General features: G+C 41.8%; 1 protein-coding gene across 1 annotated transcript; it reads left to right on the plus strand.

Annotated features, from left to right (window-relative positions):
* Nucleotides 1-334: 334 nt before the first annotated feature.
* On the plus strand, nucleotides 335-17,863 carry LOC144125847 (DNA polymerase kappa-like). The gene is made up of 12 exons (XM_077659570.1): nucleotides 335-550; nucleotides 680-891; nucleotides 2,648-2,800; nucleotides 2,958-3,089; nucleotides 5,471-5,639; nucleotides 5,734-5,858; nucleotides 7,448-7,614; nucleotides 7,998-8,127; nucleotides 9,655-9,829; nucleotides 11,001-11,217; nucleotides 12,132-12,470; nucleotides 14,935-17,863. Exons 1-12 carry the CDS (start codon nucleotides 538-540, stop codon nucleotides 15,047-15,049), a joined length of 1,947 nt encoding a protein of 648 aa, XP_077515696.1. The 5' UTR covers nucleotides 335-537; the 3' UTR covers nucleotides 15,050-17,863.
* Nucleotides 17,864-19,701: the final 1,838 nt, after the last annotated feature.

The raw sequence follows: 19,701 nt of genomic DNA on the forward strand, positions 1-19,701 counted from the left end.
CACTACGGTACCTCTTCTTCCTTTCTTCTTTCACTCCCTCCTTTATCCCTTCCCTTACGGCGCGGTTCAGGTGTCCAACGATATATGAGACAGATACTGCGCCATTTCCTTTCCCCCCAAAACCAATTAAATTAAAATCAAGCTACCTAGCCATGACTTATAAAATTTTACTCTTCTCTTGATTTTAGCCACCAATCAGATAACCTTCGCTTGGTCACTTCTACAAACCTGTCCAGTGGGTGTTGCTTCTACCCGCTTAAAATCTACTTTCCCTTCACTGTCCTTAAACCCCATACAGCGCCTGCGGCAGCCTGCGGCAGCCACTGGTACCAGCGGCAAACGGCATGGCGCGTTTCGCGCGTTGGTTTGGTTGCGACGCGTTCGCGGTTGTTTTGGCGCGCCGCTTTGTTTAGCGTGAAATAACCCAAGAAAATGTGTCTTCTTTGAGTAAGGTGCCTGGATAAGCGTCCAGTGAGCAGTTTTTCAGATTCACATGAAGTCTTTGTTGTCAAGCAGCGATAATCTCATCACAACGACATGGAAGCGCAGGGTGAGTATCGTGGTCTCGCGCTGCTGTGATCATGCAAAATGGTTTCGCCGTGGCGCTAAATTTTGTTTTCCATTGTTAACTCCGATTTTGGCTTCTTGCCTCCAACTGTGCTTGAGCTTTGTGCTACAGGTGTGAAAATACTGGAACTAAATGCAAGCAAAGCCGGCCTTCAAGGAATCGACAAGGATCGTGTTAACAAGATTATTCAAGAAGCGTCGAAAGGAACTCCCTATTACGAGCACCAACAGAAGCGTCAGCGTCGTATAAACTTGAGGATTGATGCCATGCTTGGTGAGCTGAAGAATCTGACGTCTGTACAGTTGCAGGCGTCGCAGCATCAGGTTTGTACGGCAGCGCGTATTTTTTTTATTATTCATAAAAACGAAAACGCCTCTAATCTTTTATTCATTGGCTTGTTGAACAAACTTCACATCATGGCAAGCTGCGAAGCAATATTCCGCGCTCATTTACAACTGAGGACATGGTGGTCGAAAACAAGTCGCTGTGATGTGCTGAATTCTTGTCATATATGTCGTACGTGAAAGCGGTTAATTTGTAATTATGTTTTGACTCATTTGTATCATACAGTTAAGAAATTCATCCGACATATGCAGGCTTCCGATTGACTCCTCTGTGATGTCAGATCTTTAATGTCATTTACAGATTTACACAATGTGTAAAATGACAAAATGAGCAGAATTTTAGCACCACGTTTCATGAGTTACGACAAGCACCAAAGCCGGGAAGATATATGTGGGTGCATAATCGTTTTTCAAAATTCAAACTTACTCTTTTCAGCTATAATAAATGTTCGTAAACTTAGACACTGTAAACATATTGCAGCTGTGAATATATGCAGTCTCTGGTCTAATTAGACCAAAGACGGCATGCATTCACATCTGCAAACTTTGGTACGTTAATGTACTAGTGCTTGTTTTTCTGCAGACAGTATTTGCACACGGTTTCCTCATGATGGTAGCGATCAAAAGAGTCGGGGGATCAGTAATTTGTGTGAAGGTGTTGCCACGCCATTCATTTGGTCTCACTTGTGTTGTGCGGCTATGAATTTGTTCTGCTTGTGTGGGCTGTGTGTGAAAATGATCAAAGAGTGTCTCTTTTTACAGTGTTGTCACATTTGTGATGACAGCCTTCATAGGGTTTTATCTTCCATGTTGTTTAGAGAGTTGCACAGTGTAATGAGGCAACATTTAGCAGCATATCAGCACCATGTTTTATGAGTTTGGCCTCTCACAACCCAAGTTCCCAAAGCTTGGATAATATACAGTTGTGCTTGGTTAATACGGCCCCCATTAATATGGACAACCCAAATTATGGACAAGTTTTCTGGGGACCAAACTTTTTTAGTGCATTTATGCCTCATTAATGTGGCAACTTTCTTTCCGGACAATGGACAGGGGGAAAATGCACAGTACCCATTGTGGCCCATGTATTTTTGTCACGTTAATACGGACAGTGATGAGAACAAAATCTCTATTGCCCCAACCAGATGTTACATCTTCGGTGTATTAAATATAGGACGCCATAGGAGTGCAGTGGAAAAGTGGAAATGAATGACTGCTGGCTCTTTTCTGTTCTGGTTTCATGCTTTATATTCCAAATTTGCCAAATCGATGCAGCTTACCATTTGCCGTATTACATAAATTGCTGTGGAAAAAACTCTGCAGTTCATGCTGCATAGGAAGCCTAATTGAGTAGCTGTCAGCCTACTGTGTCATGGGGTCGTGGGATGTGAACAGTCATAGAACGGAAATGCAATGAAGTGTATGATACAGTGAAGTGATTATTTCAAGCATAATGACGACCAAGATAATGGGCTTGAGGCTCCAAATATTGTGTCTAATTTGAACTTCACTGACCACCACTATGCACAGAAACAAACTCTAGTCCCAGCGTTTTTTTCTGAATATTTTTTTCCCGTGATTCGCTATTATGGATGACTCTCTTTATGGACAATTTTATTCGGGAACCAAAGTGTACATATTAACAAGGCACAACTGTATATGACCATAACTTTATTCTTCAGTATTCTACAGCACATTTGCATGTCATAGTGCTAACTTTTGCTTTTATTTGCAGATGGATTTAATTGCAGAGAGGATGGAGTACTCACGTGACTTGAACAGAGTGATTGTTCATGTTGACATGGATGCCTTTTATGCTGCCGTTGAAATGCTTGACAACCCATCTTTGCGGGACAAACCAATGGCTGTTGGTTCTATGGGAATGCTGGTAACTGTTCTGATGACCCTTGTTTTTTTTTCCCTGACATTCCAAAACTTTATAAAGGCATGCAAATTGTTTGTTTCACAGCAAGAAACAATGGTATGCGTTTACTTTATAAATTACTGCTTGTTACATAATGCACCGACTTTTTTGTCACCTGCAGTCAACATCGAACTATGAAGCCAGGAAATTTGGGGTTCGAGCTGCAATGCCTGGATTCATTGGCAAGAAGCTGTGCCCATCGCTAATTATTGTCCGTCCAAACTTCAGCAAGTACACTGCATATAGCAGAAAGGTACACTCCCCAGCTTTATGTAGCTTATGTTTCAATTGCTTTCATTGTGTCACGAGTACAGTAATATATTATAAGAATCACTTTTGAGTGTTAGGATTGAAACTGCTGGAGGCAATTTCATGCTAGAAGAATTTTGCACTTCTGCTTTCCTAAAGGTCAGGTTATCCTAATGGTGAAAGTTATCATTTAAATCTCACTTTTCACTTTGAAGGGACACGAAAAGGGGATACTAGGTCCAGCTAGACTGTTAAATTTGTGTCCCAAGGCTGCAGTTATGTGTAACTTTTACTGAAAACAGCTTGGATAAGCCAGAAAGTAAACTAAAATCAAAAACCTATGGGGTCACCCTATAAAATTCTAATAACTGCACCTAGTCAAGCAAATTCTTTGTCACGAGCACTCTATTCATCGCTTGCACGTGCAGTACTGTTTTGACAGGCAAATACTTTGAAATGGAAGAAAAGCATCGCAGTGAGTGCTGCCAAGTTACAAGAATGCAGAGCATCGCTCACTCTGCATGCCACCTATCTGGCATGCATACAGCCGTCATGAGCATCAGCATCAGAAACTGAAGTGATGCACAAACTCCCGGGATAATTTGCACTTTTTCCAGGCGGTGAGGCTGCTATGTTTTGAGAAAATGGCTTCGCAATGCAAAAGGTGATAAACAGTATCATGGCACAATATGTCATTATTATAACAAAAGACCATCTAGTCAGCAGCCCAGTAGGTTTCATTTTCTTTGGTTTTGTCTAATTTGCTCAGAGCTTGAGATGTAACTGATCATAAAAATTACAAATGACAAAGCACTGCCTGTGTTTTGTTGAGAATTTACATGGGGAAGAGAATCTGGGACTTCATTTGCAGTTTTCTGGGCAATACAATCACCTTTTAGCATAGAAACAATGCTGTAAATCTCCCTTAAGTGTAATCTATCAGTTTAACATAGCTTCTTGTCTCCATTAATATTTCCTTTTAGAATCTCTTTCAGTGGAAATGCCTCAGGACACAGCCAAATTAAAGCTGAAATAGTAGTGCTCAGAAGCGCCTTCATAAGTGGTGATTGTTCTTGTTAAACATGTTGCTTCCTGCTGTGTATTGACAGTTTATCGCAAATTGCTTTGAAGAGCAGGGGTAGTATTGCAAAATTGACTATTGTTAGGCCTCAGTAAATGTACCTACATCCTTGAGAAATAGAGACGAACATCCTCGCATTTTGAAGAGCATTTGTTTCTTACATGCAAACACTATTTGTGTTATTTGTTTTTCAGACTGTTACTTTGGTAGTGAGTTGTACTGTAAACAATAAATAACATAAAAGACATCATCTGTAGAGAAAATGCAGTTTGGAACATAAAGGGGAGTTTATACTTTCAGTCATGCAGGTGCTGTGGAGTAAAATGGAAGAAAAAATTTTTAAAAACGCTAACGTTCACACCCTGAAAGTTATGCAAGCTAGCAACAGGCATGAAAATGATCGCTGGCATCAGCAATGTGTCGCATTATGTGTCCTGAAAGCCTGGCAAAATAGGCAGTACCTTTTTTTTGGAGCACGAAAATTAAGTAAGCTTTTGTATGACCTTTAAGTATACTTTCTGATAGGACAGAAACATTGGACCACAGTAGACTGGAAAAAAAAAGACTAATGAAGCTTTTTATCTGCTCACTCGAGAGAAGAGCTTATAACCTCTTTCCCTTCACTTTACATAAACCTTTGGTGGACATTGATTGTTATTTGCTTGTGTCAACCTTTTACATTTGCCCTCAAGAGAGGGGAGTTTAGGTCTCAAAGCTGCATATCAGATTTAGGGCCTCTCGTCTACATTGGAGAACTTAGCTATGAACAGAAGCTTGAAGCTCTCTCATTGTAGGTTGTATTGTACTTAGCCAAGACGTTAACCTTTTAAGCCCAAGAGCAAGTTCGAGTGTCAGTGGCAATGCTTACTGCTGTGTCTTTTCTTACATGTTAAAGCTTGCATTTTGGTTGCTATATTATTAACAGAGAACAAGTAAGCAGTGTTCAGTAAAGCAACAAGCAGGGCTAGTTGGCATTGTGACATGGTATGGTATGTTGTGTGGGTGACAGCTGCATGACAAGAAAGAACACAAGCCCATAGAATGAAGCACAGTTCATCTTGCGCTTATTAGACACTCATGTGTGGTATTAAAAAGGGAAAAGCAGGGAGTGAAAGCATCGAATAGGCTTTAAAATACTGTCTCTGAAAGCTTCTGAAGGAAAAAATATAAACTGGTTTATGGCTTACTGAGCAACTAAGCGACTAAGCGAAGACTGCAGCCTGACGCATAGCTGGCATCTATGTCACCATAGCTCTTTATATGCTGCTAATGTTGCTTGCTTATGCTGCCCTGTGTTTCAAAAGGTTCGACAGGTGCTTGCACAATATGATGAAGACTTCACACCAGTTGGTCTAGATGAGGCTTACCTGGACATCACTGAATACATGGCCAAAAATGAGATTGAAGCCGAAGATGTTGTTCAGGAAATGAGGCAGAAAATATTTGAATCAACGCAGCTGACAGCAAGTGCTGGTAAGTTAATGGTGCATGCTTTAATTTAGTTTGTATACCTGCTTTTTGTTTCATTTATCACTTTTGCTGCAGTGACAACTGTTTCTCATTGCAGGCATAGCTGCCAATATGTTTCTTGCAAAAGTTTGCTCCGACATCCGTAAGCCAAATGACCAGTTCAGACTTCCCAATGATCTTGATTCTATACGCAAGTTTGTGTCTTCTCTTCCAATCCGCAAAGTAAGTTTTGCCTTCATGGCTACATTTTTCACTATGACTGCAATGTTTTTATTAAAGGTAATTAAAGGGGCTCTGAAAGGGGCTTTACTAAAGTTGTGGTATGCCAGGGATGTTAGCGGACGCCACTTCACGAATATTGTCCAGTAAGAATTTTTTAATGCGCTTCTTAGAAGATGAGTTATCTGTAGTCAAATTTGAATTTCAGCGTATTCATGCCTTTCCCTCTCCTTCGTCAGTTTGTGCACGCTGGAAGGTCAGCGCTTCTCCGTCGGCCCCACCACCGGGGGCAGAGCTTCCTGACCTGTTGGAGCTACACGGTTTACTAGCGCCCTGACGTCTGAAAGGATTTAACCATTAGCTGTCTCTGAACTGATATACACAACAGCAAGCACCGGAAAGGGCACTCCAACTTTCACGCCTCACTGTGGGTTTTCTGCTGCGTGTTCAGGGGTTCATGACAACACAATGCAGTGAAGGTGTTTCAGAGCCCCTTTAACAAATGTAAGGTCACACTTTAATACCCTTAGATTCTGACAATTAGTCTGGCTCCCAGATTGCAAATTATGCTTTCCCTTTTGAGGCATGCTGCTCATGGTCGCGGAAGTAAACGAGGATATTGGACTACATCTGATTTTGTATGTGTCACTTAAAATGTTGCCACACAATATTTGACAGTGGCTTATCATAGCTATTCAATTACAATTACTGTTTCATTCTTAGTTCTTGCAGTTCTCAGAGTGCTTGAAAGTTGAATTTCACAATATTGTACTTATACAGTGCTTCTGAGTCCCATTCTTCTTTCTGTAGTGTTTTACCACTTTGGAGAAAAAGGTTAAAACTCCAGAAAAGTGTTGTTTGAATCAAATGGTACTAAAATGATTTGAAAATATAATGGACCAAACTAGATTTCACTGCATTTTTTTTAATGAACTGGAGATACAAATTATTCATATGTGGCTTGTGTGTAGACTGCACTTTCCTTCCAAGCACATTTTCACCGTTGTCTCATGAGCCAAGACTAAGCTTCCTCAATATCTGTAAAGCGTTGTCTTTTTCCCTGTAGGGAGCATTAGCTTGCGCCCAAATCTGGTTTTATAATTCAGATGCTTGGAGAAGGTAGAAAAGTTCTCGTGAGGTAATGACGGCAGGTTTGTAGCAATATCTGTATTGAATAATCATTGCAAAACCACTAATAGCTACAGAATTATCTTCACAACTCTAAGCACACATACAGGAAAGTGTAAAAGTGGACAAAATTGATACCTTAGATAGCTTTGTGCTTCACATTATTATGTAGTTTGCATGAGTTTTACAAAAGCCATGAAAAGGAAATTTCAATGTTTTGAAAGTTTCTCATATTTAGCGACTTCTTAAAATTTGACAGGCAGTGTAATCTAAAGTTTTGCTCTCATCAGTCTTTAGAATTTCACTTTTTCCCTCAAATGCTACAGATTTCACCCTAATTAGTTGTAACAGTTGCGAAGTAAAAGGTTCTCGCAAAATTTCCTTGACCTTAAGTATGCACACCAGTCCAGGAAGAACAGAGTTATAGTGCCATTTTGACTGCACATTCTAAATTCTTGACGTAGGTTCCTGGTATCGGTGCAGTGCAGGAGCAGTTATTAGTGGCTCTTGGAGTACGCACATGTCATGATATATGGGACAAGCGAGGTGAAATCGGCCATCTTTTTGGTGAAGTAACAGCGCGTTTCTACCTTCGAGCTGCACTCGGACTTGGTTGTACAGAAGTCAAATGGTGTGTACTTCTTGTGCCCTCATTCCTTGTTCTTCCATGTGAGCTCTTGCCCCTTGTCAACTTGCATGTGGTTTTCCTTGCAAATTATTGCCTAAAATGAGGGAAAAGTTATTGCTGTGATTGGTATTGCATGCTCATTGAGAAGGCATCATTGCAGATCTCTCACAGGCCACTAGATAAAATATGCTGTTCGTCAAATCAACTAAGAAGCTAGCTACCTGAGGTCCTAATGATTTTTAGAGAGATGTGAAGTGGTTTTCAGTCACTAATTGAAAAGAAGACTGCACAAACAAGGAAGTCAAGTGCACAGTTTGTTGCTTGCAACTTACTGTTGTTCGGCCTTTGTCTGACAAAGTTTTTTTTATGTATACACTGCCCGATAGTGACTCAAGCCGAAAGTCAAAAAGCGTGGAAGAAACTTTCACAGAGATAAGCAATCCTCAAGACCTTGTCTCGAAGTGCGAGGAACTTTGTGAAGAGCTCCACCAGCAAATTCAAGAGGAAGGCATATGCGTGAGTTTTGTTGAAATACGTGTTTGAACGGACGCTGAGGAGAAATTGAAGTTGGCTTGTATCGCTAGAATACCAGCTCCTAATCGCGAAACACCACTCTTACTGAAAACAAAGCTCTTGTAAGGTAGAAAAGAGCAAGAACTAAAATACAGGTATCGCCGCCACAGGCCAATCTCGGAAGTGCAAGCGTGACGACAAAATAGGAGAAAAGTGCCACAGATATCAGAGGGTGACAAACATGCATGAAGGTTACACGTTTGACCACTATTGAAGTATATAAGTTTTGTTTTGAAACCGTTAGTGTACTTTTATCACACGAGGAAGACGGAAAAAAGACAACCTGAATGTTGGAAGTCACAGAAAACTTGTAATTGGTGTCATAACTGGCGGCCAGCTGAGTTCCGGTATGCTTTGGGGTGCCTCGCGGTTATGCGTTTTGCGTGGCATGGTTTCGTTACGTGCCTCGATTTACAGAGGTGGAGCGACAGAGGACCTCTAAGTGCTCCTCGGATGACGTTCGTGCAACGGCACGCATCTGTGACTAGGAAAAAGAGCTGTGGATATCTAATGTTCCACACGCCTCCACATTAACAAACGCACCGGTCGACGTGTTCGCTTCGGCAACATACCTTAACGCTAGGCTGCATAACCAGCCCTACGAGGGCTATCATTACAGAATTTAAATATGCCCGCACCTACCAGTCTCTACACATCAGTCGTGGTGGCTTGGCGGTGACAGCGATGCTCCCGACTCCTCGGCACTCAGACTTTTTTGCCGGACCCGCTGCCTCAGCCCTCAAAAGCATCCCACGGTTTGTGGGGTTGAGGTCGCTGAAGTGCAGGTCACAGTTCTTTGTGAGAACCTTGTTGTCGGAATCGGTAACGGGATCCATTATAACGTTGGTGCAAACGTAAACGAAGAGATTACACCTGGTAAAGACCTTCAACTAGCTAGCAATAGTTTTCATTTCAGCTGCTGCTAGGCGGCAGCACAGCACTTGCCGCCAGCAATCATAGAGTACCCGTTTCCGCCACTTTACGTCACTTTTCTCCTATTTCGTCATTAGAGAGTCCCGAGTTTGAATCGGAGTGGCAGGAAAAAGTTTTTCAACTTCAAACCCAAATCTCTTAGCAATAAATGCACCTTTACCAACAAAAAAAAAATTTGATAGCATTGCCCTTAATGTCCCTTTAATCGTTTTGGCTGCCTTGGCTCAACCTCAGATTGTGTGTAAGATCATATGTACAGTTTGCACCATCCTTGTGTAGAGCACTCTAGCAGTGTGTGCCATGCAATAAAAACTGAAATTAGAAAGCATTGCATGGTTTTTGAGCAAAGTGCCCCTGCCCACATTGCTTGCGGGTCTGTGTGGCTCTACTTCCACACAAGTATTTTTATTAAAGCTAGAAGCTGCAACGAGGTGTTGTTTTTTCTGCACGGAAGTGTGTCGCTCGAGTGTTGTACACAAAGGTGATGCCTACTGTATGCATGTACAATATGCAAACACTTTTTGCTCCTCAAAACAGGGCAGGGTGGTGACAGTGAAGATGAAGACAGTCATGTTTGATGTGATGACACGCAGCGTGACTTTAGACAGTGCAACTTGCCAGCTGGAGACCATCAAGCAGGCAGCCTTGCGGCTTCTGCACCAAGAAATAGCTGCTGCAAAGACAGGCCAGCCTCTTCGATTGCGCCTGATGGGTGTGTCATAGTTTCATATCAGCATTATAGTATATCAGTCATTGTTGAGCAAGATTTTGAGTATTACATAGCTATGAGGCACTATGATGACATTCATATTTGGCATGCTGTAATGAGGTGGTTATGACACCTCAAGCAAAGGGAGCAATCGGGGACTAGTACTGTACATTGCGTATGTCACTAATTCATGCAAGTTTTGTCAGCCGATATGGCTTTTGGAGAAAGAGTAGCAGCCATATTTGTGAGTGCATTATTAACATGTTCAGATCCATATTTTTTTCCCATTGACTTGATAATCCTGAAACAATTTAAGATTATAGATATGCTTGTTATTCATAATACAGATTAGAGTGTTTACAACAAATCAGTCAAGAAATATAAACTACTTTTCCAAGTTTGTATTTTTTATGATGCCCTTGTTTATTAAAAGCAGTTCCAGCCTTCTTTCTGTGTGCTTTCCAAACCTGTCCATATCATGAATTAGGTGTCACCATCATCAAAATGTAGGCAGACACATAAAGATATTTTAATTGTAAACTGGCAGACTCAATAGAATTTCGTAAACATTAAACAAGAAAAATTTCTAGCCTCTTTGCCATATCCTGCAAACAAGAAGGATGATGATAATTGGTGTGTACCTGCTCTTAATTGTCAAGTTTTCTTGAAGGTATTTACAAAGGAACTGTACAACCTGCTTGCAGCGCCAGCTTCGCTAAGTGGCTGGAGGCTCAGGTAAACTAAAGCATTCTCGCCACCACACCATGCTACATCATTATTACAGGAAGCTTGGCATTCCTCGAACCTTAAATGTAAGGGCCGAACCCACATTGCAGATGTATTGCGGGCCCACATACCCTCAGATTCCTCATACGTTAAGAAGGTGCATCAAATCACCAATATTAGTACGACTCACACCGGTGGTGCTGGGCAACTAAGAATGATTATTTGAGTCAATAATGCTGGAAATTGCACAGCAGTTGCTTATAGGTGTAGACATTGGGGGTTAATAATATTTACTGACCACGGCATGCCTGATGGCCAAGAGTGATGGTTTGGCATGTAAAAATCCATTAATCTTCCAATCAGTAATCTGTCAATGCTTCTATTGTGATAGGGCTTCTGATGCTGTGGATTGGTTTATGACATTATGGGCCCACTTGGTGTTTTCCAGGAGTACGGCTGTCTGGCTTGGATGATGGCACAGCTGTTTCATCATCCCAACCAACTTTGTCAGCATTTTTGTCTTCGAAGAAGACAGCCCAGTGCCCCATCTGTCAGAAGACACTGGAAAGCAGCTGCTCTGATTTTGTGAACACACATGTCGATGCGTGCTTAGGTGAGCAGAGACAAGTCAAGCTGCAGCAGGACGCTCTAGATGGGGCTAATCTGTGAGTATCATTTTCATTGTTCTACTTACAAACAAGTGTCATCAGTGCAAAAAGGGGCGGGGACACAAAAGAAAACTGACAAGAAAAGGAGCGCTGCCCTTTTTTGCACTGACATCACTTAAAATGAATATACTTCTGTACGGCTAGCTCAACCTTCCATTTTTTTGTCTGAAGTACTCAATTGAGCACACCATTCATTCCTTGATTACAAACAGACATCCTTAATAAAGTGTCTTGATTAGGCAACTTCCACTGTTGACACACTTTTGTGGCTGGTATTCAGGTGACTCTTGCACAGTTGTTATTCATTTCCTGTTGATGTACTTACTAACTCTGTTAATGGAACATCATTTAACTTTTCTACATATTTGTCTGGATTCCATTACATTTCCTTGGTCTCTCGAAAATCTTTTGAGTTGCCTGAGAAATAATGAGTGGAAAGCATTGCTCTTAATTTTAGCTGCCTGGCATAACCTCCTGCCCAATATGTCAGGAATGCAAGATCTACTGCTGAAAATCAGTGCGATGGTACTTTAGCTGGAGGTCTAACCAGCTTTCTGTACTGGCTGGTACCTTTTCCTAGAAAGCAGAGAACAGTTTGGCCAAAGACCAGGTGGCACCTTAGGGATGACTCCAAAAAAAGTCAATCACCTGTCCAGTGGCTGCTCACATCTATTAAAAAACTGGTAGGCCTCTAGCACTACTGGCATTCAATTTTAGTGCCCACCGTATTCTAGGCGGATGCTTTACTCTTGGCCGTTTCAGCCGTCAAGCCTTGACGATTCAAAGTATGAGTTAGCAGAAGACTCTTTGTCCACTGAAGGCAAACTGTATGGTATGAATGTCCGACTCACAGGCACATTTACTTCCAGCGGATGTGTTCTGAGGCTCTTTTTTGTTCTCTTTTTCTGCAGTGATAAGCTGAGCTGCACTGAAAGTGTAGACACTTCAGGAATGTCCAATGAGTTGCTGCTACATTCAAGCCCTGAGGCACCGTGTGATACTTCTGAAGATGAAGGCACCACGAGCAGTGCAACAATGAGTAGAAGCATTTCAGCTGCATCATGCAAGGAACAGCCTGCTGGTTCTGAGGATGAGCCAGCATCAGTCGGGTGCCCAGTGTGTGGCCATGTCATTCGAGAGACAGATTGGTTCCGAGTGAATGAGCACATTGACACTTGCCTTAATAGGCCAATGATTCGTGAAATGCTGTCGTCACAGGATTTTACCTGCAGCCCTGTGACCGAGAAGAGGTGCGTATTTTTTCGCAATACAAACAGCTGTTTATGATCCCTAAGCCAGTGCACCTGACAATGAAACGTGCATTTCTCAGCTTGCTAAGCATGCCTTAACAGACAAAAGTCTCACAGTACAGCTAGGGCAAAAGGTAAACATATGTAGAATTGGATTTACGTTATTTATCTCTTCTTGCCTCTTCTGAGCTGTAAAATTTGTCAGTAAGATTGTTTTCTAGTGGTGCAATAATGTAACTGAACACAGAACAGTAAAATAGATATGCAGCATTAACTAACTACTGCTGTTTTTATCCTTGCATTAAATACATGCAAGGTACCAAAACAACCCTGCCCTTTTTAGTACTAGGAATTCAATTGACAGCGATGGCTAGCAGTACTGTACAATTAAAGCTTGTTAATTCTGACTTCAAGGGACCACTGAGAAGGGGTTCGAATTATCAAATAACCTCCAAAAAACTACCATAACCCATTCACATGGCAGCAAATTTATTAGGCGAAAGACAGGGCAATGGTTGCGTGGTTTTGAGATGAGAACTGTGAGCCAAGGGCTATTTTTCAGTTTTGTCTATGCCTTATTGCATGAAAACTGTCGGAAGTGTCAAAGCAGAACTGCTCCAGAATGGCAAGAGTCTCCATGGCGTCTTTCACGGTGCAACATGGTAGCAGTGGAGCCTCCTCACAGACAGAAACGTCAGGCGTGAGGAGGCTTCGCCCCACAAACATGGATATCACTTGACGAGTGTGCTGTTTCAGCTCTTTGGTGATTGGAAGCAAGGAGAACGCACATTATTGACACTGTGGTAGCTGGGAGGAAAAAATATTTAAAAATTACGGAGGGCACTTAAGACTGCTTAACAGGCATTGAATGCAAATGATTTTTTTTATTTCTTTTTTATTTTTTATTAATTAAACAAACACCTGCTCGTTAACATATACTAGGTTCACCTTTGTTTGCCAAGAAGCAACGCAGTTTTGTGGCCCATGGGTTGTGTGCTTGCCTTGCAGTCTTATAGCCCTGGGTTCAGTTCCCTACACCTTCAGAAGAAATTTTATTTTAATGCGAAAGCACTACTTGACGCGGTTTCAACCGAGAATCTTGTGTGAAGCCTTGGAGTAACCGGGTAAGCTCGGGTAAGTTCGGAAGACCGTTGCGCAAGCTGCAGCCGATGGGAGGAAGCTCGGGTAAGTTCGGAGGATGCCATGCCAGCTGTAGCCAATGGGAGGCTGGCCTTGAGTGTGACCTTGGCACCCTCAAAGTCTCTCACTTTCGCACTTTTTAAACAAGGGGCACTTTCGCACATCTACTCGCTTCAACTACAGTACACCCTACCGCTTTCTTCTTTTTACCTGGGATTTTTGTGACCACTGCTGCCAGTTAATCGCTGGCTTTCGTTGCCGATGAGCCACATAATGCTTCTGTATTAAAAAGGAAAAAAAAAAGATCAACAACGTGGCAATCAGCGCCAATGAAGATTGTGGAAAGGCTGTGTGACTTTTTTTTTGTAGCATGTGATTGTGCTGAGATGTATAGTGAACAGTAATTTTTGCTCTAAGTGGAAAATAAAGTTCAGTAACTTATTTTATTAAATTAAAACACTATGATGGTTGCTCGCTTCTTCAGTGTCCATATAACACAGGAGACGCAAAGCAAAGACAGAATCCACATAGCTATTAATCCTCTTTTTCTTGAAAAAAAAAAAAGATGTTTTGGTTGAAACGCGCTTTTCGATTATGGGCAAATTATTCACTGGCAGTTGTCGAAATACGCTGCGAAGTTGTATATAAATCGCATCATAAATAATCAGAGCAAGCTTCTCATTCAAAGTGCACTGGCACACGACCTTGCAGAAAATAGTTGGCATACAGTAGCTATCTGTGAGCGCATCAATGTCACACTAATTCCTCAGCATACTATGCATCTGAATTTGCTATACCTAATGCAACGGCACCTTTAGATATCACCAGACAGATTCTGTTTACCATGGATGTGGATGGCGGACACAACAGCAGCATGTTATACAACCACTGAATTAGTCTTCCCATGAGTTTGCATGCCTTCCTATCGATTTATCACGCAATGGCCACCCTGGTCTATAGCAGTGGGCTCAAGAAAGTCCTGTGTCACACAGTGCAAAAGCAGCAATCTGCAGTTCAGCAGATATAATCCTTTCACTCAGGTTCAGTGAGATTCATTTCTTCAGTGACATTATTTGCTTTTTTTTATCTTTCACAATACTTGTGATCCTTTTCAGTTCCTTATTCACATGAAAATCGTGATGCGGTGTAAGCTCTGCAAAATAATTATATTTCTTTCAACATGAAAGCTTTTATTCGTCTAAGAATAAGCTTGTTCAAATTTCCGTGCAATGCTGTTTTGCTCACTGGCAAGATTAGATATATTGCATACTCTGAAATTCCATTCAAGTTTCTAACTGTTTGTCCTTTTTTCTTTGTCTTCCAGGAAGGCTGAAACACCAAAAAGTCAGCGGTCACAGAAGCGACTAAAAAGTAGTCAGAAGCCACGGCAACAGAACTCTATTACAAACTACCTCTCACCTTCCTGCTCAAAAACGTGAAGCAAACCTCAGCACTTCGCTTCTTGTAATGTAAATAGTGTATAAATGTACATATTTTTAAAATTATCGAGAGTAATATTATACACATATGATATTCCTTCTTGGTTCAGCCTATATACTTTTCTTTTGTGTCATTTGTACAACAAAACCTTATGCAACTTACAAGCTGTGTGGAGAGAAACATTCAGTAACCGATTTAAAAGCAGCATTGTAACAATTTTTCTCATGGAGCTGGAAATTAACTTATTTTGCTCTTGTATTCTGAATGAAGGAACTGCCTTAAAACGTATAATTTTTGGCATTTTGGTGCCACTAGTAGTGCAATATCACTTTATTTAGGTTATGTTATGGGCATGAAAAAATGTATTACGGTTCTTAACACTGCTCTTGGGTGTGCATGAATCTTCCGAAAAATCACTTGTTTTTTCAAGGATTTAGAGGGAGCGTGTCTTGCTGCACATCTTTACATAAGATTGAAATGCATATACTTTGCATGTCTGTTTCAAAGGCCTGATACTTATAACTACTAATCTTTTCACCTTTTTCAGTGTCTTGCTACACATCTTCACATAAGTTTGAAATGCATACACTTTGCATGTATGTTTCAAGGCCCTGATACTTATAACTACTAATCTTTTAACCTTTTTCAATCATATATAGTTGAGCCCGCATATAACGGCCGCTGTTATAACGAACACTCACTTATTATGAACAAGGGTGGTGTTTCTGTCTAATTGTTTATTATGGCTATAGCACTGCGTCTCAGATGAAGTGAACAACCATGGCCGCATCACTCGGTTATAACAAATGAGGAGGCATCGTAAACTCGCCCCCAAAGTCGAAAAAAAAGTTCTTTCCTCCAGCACGCATAGCGAAAAGCGTCTCCCAGCTCCCAGCTTCCCCAAAAGAAAATGTCCACCCCCAAAAAAATAATTAAAGAAAGGTGGCACTGAAATTGCAGCACTCTGCCAGCCGAATGCGCCCAGACAGGCTACAAGTTCAGTCAGTGCACGTGTGTGTGCTGGCTGGGAACGGCATTTAAAATGGAAGCAGTCACATGTTAAGAGGGAGCCACGGGCAGCATTGAAAGCGAAACATCAGCCAATAGCAGCAATACGAGAAGTTTCAATACCTGTCGCGAGGTGTGTTTGCTGGCTCATCCAGTCACGCGGCGTGCGTCACCTACCCAGTGGTATATCCGCCTTCTGACCTGCTGCCGCATGCAGGCAGCACACAGACAGCAGCCAGGCTGGGTCATCCTTATGTAGATCTGTCAAGCAGTGTGCACCAATCAGTGGAAACAGAGAGATAGAGAATAAACTTTATTGAGAAACTGGTTTTGAGAGTTGCTTGACGATCAGATGGGTGGAGTCCTCATCCCAGAACTCCTGTGGCCTGAGCTGCTTCATGAACCTGGTATATGAGCTTTAGCTGATCCAAAGATACGCTTGTCAATTGAGCCTCCCACTGCTCGTAAGACGTATGTGTCGTCTTTAAAGGTTCAGGCTTGCCTGCATGCCCCCACGAAATGTGGAAAAGTGTGGGGCTTGCGTCACCTCAGGGGCAAGTGTGAGAGTATTGTGTAGGATCCATTTCATTGTATTGATGTAGGCTTCAAAATGAGTTTGTATTTGGTGCTAGGCTGCAGCATCTACTGTGCTTAGCTTTTTGTGCAGTGGAGGGTATCTCCTGTGGTAAAGATATAGTGTTTCTAGTCGTTCGCTGTATGTGGACAGAAGGGGTGCGAGATAAGGATGAAAAGGACTCGCTTTGTTAATTAGCGCTCGAGTTAGTTTGTGAGCCACCTCGTTGCCCTCTAACCTGGCATGGCCCTATGTACAAGTAATTCGAAGAATTTCGTCTAAAGGAGTAGCAACAAGGAGTTCTACTGCCCTTTTTGGCGGTCTATCGGCCATATAATCATGGCAGGCTTACTGTGAGTCTGTGATGATGTAGGCCGTTTTACCAAATCTGTTTTGGTTGCCATAGCCACAGTTATGGCTTCAGATGTGGCAGGGCTTTCTGCACTAATGGAGGCTGATACTAGTGGGTTGTATACGCAATCCACCACAGCTATCACGAATACGCCCCCTTCCAGATATGCCACAACATGCATGCAACATGCATAAATGTCGTCCTCGAGTTTTTGTCACAAATGCTCCACTCGACTCTTGCGCCTTCCCACGTGCAATTCATAGTGCATATGTTTAGGCATTGGTGCAACCATTACGTGATCCCTGATCTGGTGCGGTAGTGGTTGTTTGGCTTCCAAAACTTTCCAATCCCCTGGGATGCTAGTCCTGTGACGGGTGGCTCTGCCTTCTGCCGTGGATTGAAGCCTTGTGTTCTGAGAGATGATGATGTAAACTGAAATCAGACAATAGCCGATGGTGTTTGGGTAAAGCCTTAGCTCCCACCTGGTTTCTAGGTCTATGCAGCTCTACCTCTATGCAAAGGATGCTTAGAACCTAGCAACTGCGGCGATGTGTCGCTTTATTTGTGGGCCAATGCACTGCTTGAGCTCTTTACACAAGGGTGACGCATACTGTACGTTCTGCGCATACATGCACTGCGATCAGTTCATTGCTGAATCATTGCAACATTGTCAAGGAATGAAGACAACAGTACCGACCTACTACCATTCGCCGTGTGCGCCTCAATCGCTATTGGTATTATCGTGTCCCTAAAGCAGCTTGTCCATAGCACGTGTCTCAGCCAGGAGCACGTGACTGCGCTAGAGAATTTCTAACGTCTGCTTTGAAGAAAAAGATGTCCACAACATATATCTTAAACAAATAAATACCCGTCTTTTCCAAGTCCCGATTCTGTGTTTTGGCTATAACGAGGCAAGTCTTCTTACTACGAACTTTAAATACAACGAACACAGTCCGCATGACCATCAGGTTTGTTATAAGTAGGCTTGACTGTATGCAATTTTTAAGTACCTCTGCGAACCTTTCCCTATTTGGTGCCCGTCACAGACAGCAGAAGTAGCAGCAGATGAGCTTTTGGGAGTGTTATGAACAATTTTTTTTGTGTCTGTGTCTTGAACCATACTGTGTCGCCTGTGTTTGGAAGGATTGAAGAAACAGTTTCAGAACAGTCCAAACTAGTTCTGCCTGATCATAAGAAAATCACAGTAAACATATTGTTAGTTGAAACATGTATTTGGCAAGAAGAGCACGCTGCCGAGAGCATCTTCAAGTTGTTATGGCCCGCCTTTGGTAACTTTATACTGGGCATTTCACCTAAGATGTTCTGCAGTTTTTAAAAATAGGCTTTTTGAGTTAGAAGAGCACCTTTTTCAGCGTATTATTGTCAGTATTGTAGCGTATCAGAATATGGCTAAGACATGCAGCTACTAGGCTGTTTAACTTATATTAATATTTATCTTTTTAACTATTTCTGCCAGTGTCTTTATTTATTGAGAGGCGTGTAGCTTATCGTAAGTGATATCCATGTCAGGTTTTAGAATGTCAAAAATGCATTGAAATTTTGGCTATTTCGACGAGTCATCTGCACTAGAGCAGTTGTTTTGCCTGAAAGCTTCTCGAAAGCGCATGTATTTTGTCACGATATAGCCAACATTTGTTGGGCCACAGTGCTGAAGGTAACTGCATTTTTGCAATTCTGAAAACCGAGATGCATATTACTTACGGTGGGCTACATGCCTCTCAATAAATAAGACAAACAGTAATAGTTAGAAAGTCTACTATTCAACACTAGTTAACCATCCGACTAGTTGGCACATCTTAGCTGTTTTCTGATGCACTACACCGCTGATAATCATGTGTAACAAAACACTCTTCTAACTCAAAAAACTTATTTTTTAAAATTGTGTAATGTCCTATGTGAAACATTCTGTATAGCTGCAAGGTAAAATTTTAAAGTGTCACCCTTGTGCAGGTAAATTTTGATATGCATAACGTTACAGATATTTTTAAAGTGATTTATAAACCATGCATGTTTTTCTGGACATCACTGGTATGGTTCATTTTTAAGTCATACACCAGGGAGACAGCTTAAAACTGTTGTTGCATATAGTCACTTCATAAGCTTGCATTCTGTAGCTCCAACTGGTGCTATTCTGGTCAGCTACCGTACTTGTCATGCTACCTGTTTCTGGACAAGGTTAAACTGATATCTTTGTTTTTGTATTATTGTGTCAGTCTGTATGCCAGAGTAAGGCAGTTGAAATTGTGAGAACCTAAATTTCTCAACTTAATTCAAAGCATTACATTTGTTATGTGCTGGCGTGAAGTTGCTATTACCGGACAGCAGCAGTTGTATATCATTGCTGACATTGGTAAAACATTTGTCATTTTACGTGCACCTTCAAACTCATTCAATTAAATCAGAATTTTTATTGAGTTATTTGTGAGGTACGGGAAAAGAAGACTAGACCATATGGTGGCACAGCTCTGCCGTTTTACAAGTCTTGTTCCGCGTGAAAACGTGCCTTACGGCTGTAGTCAACTGAGCTGGTTTGCGTTGCAAAAGTTCACGGAAAAATCGCATGCAGTGCAGAGCTGCCGAATGGTACAGAAACCGCGGGCGAGACGTGATGACGTCACGTGTAACGATCCGGGCGTGGTCCTTTCCTCGTTGTGGTGCAGGTTCACACAGTCGGCACCCTTCCCCAGCCATCTGCT

Source organism: Amblyomma americanum, chromosome 3, assembly GCF_052857255.1.
Source record: "Amblyomma americanum isolate KBUSLIRL-KWMA chromosome 3, ASM5285725v1, whole genome shotgun sequence".
Classification (NCBI taxonomy): Eukaryota; Metazoa; Arthropoda; class Arachnida; order Ixodida; family Ixodidae; genus Amblyomma; species Amblyomma americanum.